Here is a 6000-nt window from a genome sequence, read left to right on the forward strand (position 1 = left end):
AAGTTACCTGGGACCAACACGAAGGAGGATTCTAAAGGAATTACAGTATAATACACAGCCTTGGATGTTATTAATTCATTTAGACTGACCCTCACACACCTAGCCAGGTTTCACGCTTCATCAAAGGGTCATCACAATTGTCTGACAGTATATTAGGGAAGTGAATGGGGTCATCAAGACACGTTCCGAGCTCTTGAGAGGTCATGGTAAACTCACTGCTGAAGAGGTATTAGACCTATGTGAAAAAGAGATAAAAATACCTAATGTTGAAGACCTTCTACTTCCTGTTATTCTAGGAAACTCACTCTGGGATATTAAAAACATTAAATTGGGACTCAAGTTGTTATAAAAACTCCCTCATCCTGACTGATTTCAGCCGTTCTAAATGGCCCTTAATGGGCCAGTGGCCTTCCTCAGGACTTAATGCTAAATTTACAACTTTCAGTATTCACAAAAAGGCATTTGGGATTATTAAAGTTAGGATTCCTAACTTTACTACTCCTAAACTGAAAAAAATCCTAACTTTACGACTTTCGGTATTCACAAAGTGTTCCATATCTTCTCTCGTTATGTTATCATATTGTTAAGCTTAAAATTTTCTATATAGTTGTGTTTTCCTTATTGCAGTTAGAGGTGTTTGTATCTACCTGTTCCTGTCTTTTCAATTATTTTGTTCCTTGTATAAAGAGGAGATGTTTTGTCATTTACCTGAATGGTACCTACCTTCCTATCCCCTTCCCCCTCCCTTATCTTAGGTGAAGCTCATTTAGAATGAAACACACAAAAGCTGGTTGGAGGAATGCTTGTATATTGTCTAGCCACTGGTGATCGCTCGGGGTAGCATCCCAACCCATTGTTCTTTTGCTCACTGCGCCACCCAGCCATATGCAAGTCAGTCTCGAACCTGCTCCTCATAGGAACAGTCCAGATTGAACTGCTAGGCCAGGTCTTCCCTTAACTAGAAACAAACATCCTGGGACCGGTTTCGGGGTACCACCCCTCATCGGCCAGGCTAGCTTCAATCCAGTGACACAGTGAGCATAGGACTCACGTCTGGGCATACCCTGCCAACTTAGGGTGCACAAGGCAAACAAAAAGAGATGATGGACAGAGAGCTGAAACCTTTCAGACACTCCCCCCCAATCACAGATCTGGGTTGAATCCATCATTGTTCTTTAGCTCACTTCACCACCCCAGTTCAGAGCCAGCCATATGGAAATCAGTCTTGGCCCTGTTCCTCATGGGAACAGTCCAGTCCGAACTGCCAAGCCAGGTCTTACCTGGACGGAAACAATCATCCTGGGACCGGTTTCAGGGTAACACCCCTCATCAGTCAGGCTAGCTTGAATCCAGTGGCGAAGTGAGCAAGGGACCCACATCTGGGCATACCCTGCCAACTTAGGGTGAACAAAGCAAACACAAGGAGATGATGGACGGAGCACTGAAACCTTTCAGACACTCACCCCCAGTCAGAGATCTGGGTTGAATCCATCATTGTTCTTTAGCTCACTTCGCCACCTCAGTTTGGACCCAGCCATATGCAAATCAGTCTTGACCCTGCTGCTCATGGGAACAATCCAGCCTGAACTGCCACGCCAGGTCCTCCCTTAACTGGAAACAAACATCCTAGAACCGGTTTTGGGGTACCACCCCATATCAGCCAGGCTAGCTTCAATCCAGTGACACAGTGAGCATAGGACTCACGTCTGGGCATACCCTGCCAACTTAGGGTGCACAAAGCAAACACAAAGAGATGATGGACGGAGAGCTGAAACCTTTCAGACACTCACCCCCAATCACAGATCTGGGTTGAATCCATCATTGTTCTTAAGCTCACTTCGCCACCCCAATTCAGAGCCAGCCATATGGAAATCAGTCTTGGCCCTATTCCTCATGGGAACAGTCCAGTCCGAACTGCCAAGCCAGGTCTTACCTGGACTGGAAATAAGCATCCTGGGACTGGTTTCAGGGTAACACCCCTCATCAGCCAGACTAGCTTGAATCCAGTGGCAAAGTGAGCAAGGGACCAACATCTGGGCATACCCTGCCAAATTAGGGTGAACAAAGCAAACACAAGGAGATGACAGACGGAGCACTGAAACTTTTCAGACACTCACCCCCAGTCAGAGATCTGGGTTGAATCCATCATTGTTCTTTAGCTCACCTTGCCACCTCAGTTTGGACCCAGCCATATGCAAATCAGTCTTGACCCTGCTGCTCATGGGAACAATCCAGCCCGAACTGCCAAGCCAGGTCCTCCCTTAACTGGAAACAAACATCTTAGGACCGGTTTTGGGGTACCACCCCTCATCAGACAGGCGAGCTTGAATCCAGTGACACAGTGAGCATGCAACTCACATATGGGCATACCCGTGACACTTAGGGCGATACATGAAACTCACAAAAGGTGATGGAAGGAATGCTTGCAATGTGTCTAACCACTGGTGCTCACTCGTGTTAGCATCCCCACCCATCGTTCTTTTGGCCACCATGCCACCTCAGTTTGAACCATTTAGAATGTTCAGTTCTCTGTCAGCTGTGATGCGGCAAGACAGGAGATGCACCCTGTGTTATAATAAATAATAATGTTCTACATATTTTTTGCTTGCTTACGCTTTTGTCACCTCATCACATGGTCAAGAACAAATAAAGGTTTATAGAAATAGCTTGACAGCACCATTGCAATCTTACTCTCTTTGTGATCCTAGTAAGGTTTGTAAGCCAATCTTCTGTGAGACAGACTCCGGGACCTAAATTGATAATTACACAACCCCCCTCGTTATTCTTTAGAGACTCACGATCCATCCCAACCTGCATGTCAGAACAATCCCTGCTGCTTTCTGCAAAGAAGAATCTCCATGTTTAGCCAAACAATTTAAAACCTTATTGGTAACTTGTTCACTGGTCTCAAATTGACCCTATTTTTTTGCGGGTATATGTAGTGCGAACCCAACCCGAAGGTAACTGGTGTTCATGTAAAGCGCTCCAATACCTTTGGGTTGAGTTTGCGCTATATAAATCCGCAAAAAAATAAAAAATAATAGAGAGCTGCTTGAAATGAGACATTCCGGAATTTCCTGCCAACTTTGCAGCTGGGGAACCAGGTTTGAGCCTCGGCAACGGCTCAGCTTCCTGTGATTCTGTGCAAATCACTTAATCACCCCGTGCCTTCCAAAAAACAAGCATTTGCAATGCAATAGGTCTTGCATTTACGCTAGTTTAAGCTATTGGCATTGTAAATGAAAATGCCTTTTATTTATGTTTTAAAAACCAAAACAAAAATAAAAAGGCATTGTCATTTACTATGTTAATAGCTCAAACCCACGTAAATGCAAGTCCTCGCCAGTCTGGCAGGGATCTGTACATCTGGAGGTGGTCTCTCTCCCTGCAAATAAAGCCACTAGCCCCCAATGAACTCCGGGTCTAAATGAGACCCAATACCTAATATGGTCATTGAAATGTTTAAGAGGAAATGTGGTGTACTAGTGGGGTACAGCGGTGGCTGCAGGGTTTGAATATTGCTCGCCTCTGAAACTTATGAGGCTTCTCTGGGTCAGCAGCTTAGACCACAGAGGCCGCAGGGAGAGCCACAGGGGGAAGCCACAGTTGCAATAGAGTTGATTCAGTTCAAAAAACATGCATCACAAAAAATAAATACAGTCCAGTTGTGATTTGTTACCTTAAACCACAACTCTTTGTGGTAGGTAATCTGGCTGTGTGGGGAGGCAGTATGAACTGGGAAGCAACTAAGATCTCTTCACTCATCACATACCAGTGCATAACCTTTAATTTTTGGCTACAGTTCCTTTAATCTTTTTTCAGGATGCTACACAAGCAAAAACAGGACAAAAACTAACAAGGTTGTTTTATCCACAGAGGAGTACATGCGTTGCATGACCATGGAAGAATGTGAAAACCACACGTTATTGAGCCCAGATCGAGACATCAGATGCTGCCAGAGTGACGTTTGCAACAAATCCTCTTGAAAATATGAAATGAAAGCTGTCAATCAAGAATGTGTGGGAGAAGCGCAATATAAAAGCAAGCAATGGCCCGACTCCGGGGCAGCGCAGTGCCAGGGTTGCCGGATTCCAAGGCGCAATCGTCTTTACTCCACCTCATGCCACTTCTTCCACCACCCTGCATTGCCTGTCACTCCATCTCACTCTTGCTGGTTCTTTATCATGCCTGCTTTTCCTCTTCTCATTATTTTCCAATGTATTTCTTTCTTTTGCTCTTGGTCAGTCTGTTGCTGAAAAAAAAGGTTCTAATCACCAATAATCAGTGCTAGTGACTACCACCTGCACAAATATAAGCTTTTACTATACCAAGGTGTTTTGCTATATCATGAATAAAATTCTGGCATTTACTTTTGAATCAGTCTGGGAGCATTACAGTACTGAAATATGTGTGTGTAGTTTGTACCTGATAAGAGATCTTTTCTGTTTCTTTAAGGATTGTTTTCCTGAAAAGTACACTTTTCGACCTTATTTTATGGAAGGAATAATCAGCTATTTACTAGGACGTCAGGTAAATAGTGAATTTTCTGTGCTATGTACCCGGTCACTGGCTAAATAGAAGAGATTCTGTACTGTTTGGCTGGTGGCATTGTAAATAGCAGAGAAACGTTACTACTTACCCGGCTGCTTTCTAAATAGTCGTGCTTCTGGAGTGTTCGCCTGGCAACCGTGCAAATAGAAAGGATGCTTCACTATTTACCTGGCCTGTGGCTAATTGACAGGCATTATGAGCTGTTCGGCCGACAGCCATGCAAACAGCTAAGACACTCAGAGGTAGATTTACAACTTCTGGCGCATCTCTGCAAATCAGCAGGGATGCGCCAGAACAGATACGTCACATAATTACCCCCTTGCGCCATCACGGATGCGTCGCATTTACAATGCGGCGCACCATGGTGCAAGGAGGGGAAGATGCGTGACGCATCTTGTGGCGTACGGCGGCGCATTGCTGGAGTCGCATCGCAAGCACGACGCAACTCCTGCAATGCACAGGCGCCGCCCATACTTCATGTGGTGCGTCACTCCTTATGCCTACTTCATGCAGGCGTAAGGATTTGACGCAGCAGCGTCGTAAAACTGATTAAGTGAAATCTTGTAGATTTCACTGAGTCAGTTTTATGTGGCTTTCCTGCGAGGGAACGCCCACCCTGCGACAGAACGCCCACATGAAACCTGACGCAGGTTTCATGTGGCGCAGGGCTTTACAATGTGATGCATCTGCCTAGATGCATCACGTTGTAAATAAGTCGCAATGTGGCGCATGGTTTCCGCGGGCCGCTGCATCCCAAAAGTGACGCAACGGCGGCGTAAAAGTGTCGCAAGGGGCTTGGAAATCTGCCCCTCAGTATTCACCCGCCTATGACTTAATAACAAAAATTATGCATTATTTGTCAGCAGCCAGGCAAATTGGCAAAAACCTCACTCTTTACCTGGGTCTTGGCAAAATGGCTGAGATTATGTATAATTTGGACAGCAGGCACGCAAATAGGAGATAAGCTTTACTATTCTTATTATTTGCCTGGCTGCTAGCAGCAGAAATTATGTACCTGGTGGTCTTTCAAATTGCAAAAACACATAGGGGCATATCATCAAGGACCGGCGATAATTATCGCTAAGCGCTCTTAGCGCTAGGATAATTATCGCTGGCTAGCATGGATTTTTATCGCTAAGATAGCGTGCTATTAGCAACGCTTATCTGAAAAGTGATAAAAATCCTAGCGCTAACTGCCAAACGTGAGATTATGGCTGGAAACCCAGCGTTAATCTCACAAATTTTGGCGTTAGCTTGATGATAGGGACTCACAAACTTAGCCATGATATCCACCTTCCATAGGATATCATGGCTAAGTCAGTTTCAAAGCAGGCGTAAGGAAAGTAGCGATAACAGGGGTTATCGCTACTTTTCTTGCCGCTGTGCTTCATAGCGGGGGGCTTGATGATAGGAGAAATGTCGCTTAGCGACATTTCTCCAGTCATGTCA

At 45.1% G+C, this 6000-nt stretch overlaps 1 protein-coding gene across 1 annotated transcript in view; it reads left to right on the forward strand.

Moving 5' to 3' along the window:
* Nucleotides 1–4377, forward strand: part of LOC146802296 (CD59 glycoprotein-like) — a 73387-nt gene extending 69010 nt beyond the window's left edge. The window contains exon 5 of the mRNA XM_085621864.1: nucleotides 3877–4377. Within this exon, the coding sequence (XP_085477990.1) occupies nucleotides 3877–3986 (110 nt within the window). The 3' untranslated portion in view covers nucleotides 3987–4377. The remainder of the gene's footprint in view (nucleotides 1–3876) is intronic.
* The last annotated feature ends 1623 nt before the right edge of the window (nucleotides 4378–6000 follow it).

Source organism: Triturus cristatus, chromosome 8 (genome assembly GCF_964204655.1).
Source record: "Triturus cristatus chromosome 8, aTriCri1.1, whole genome shotgun sequence".
NCBI classification, from domain to species: Eukaryota; Metazoa; Chordata; class Amphibia; order Caudata; family Salamandridae; genus Triturus; species Triturus cristatus.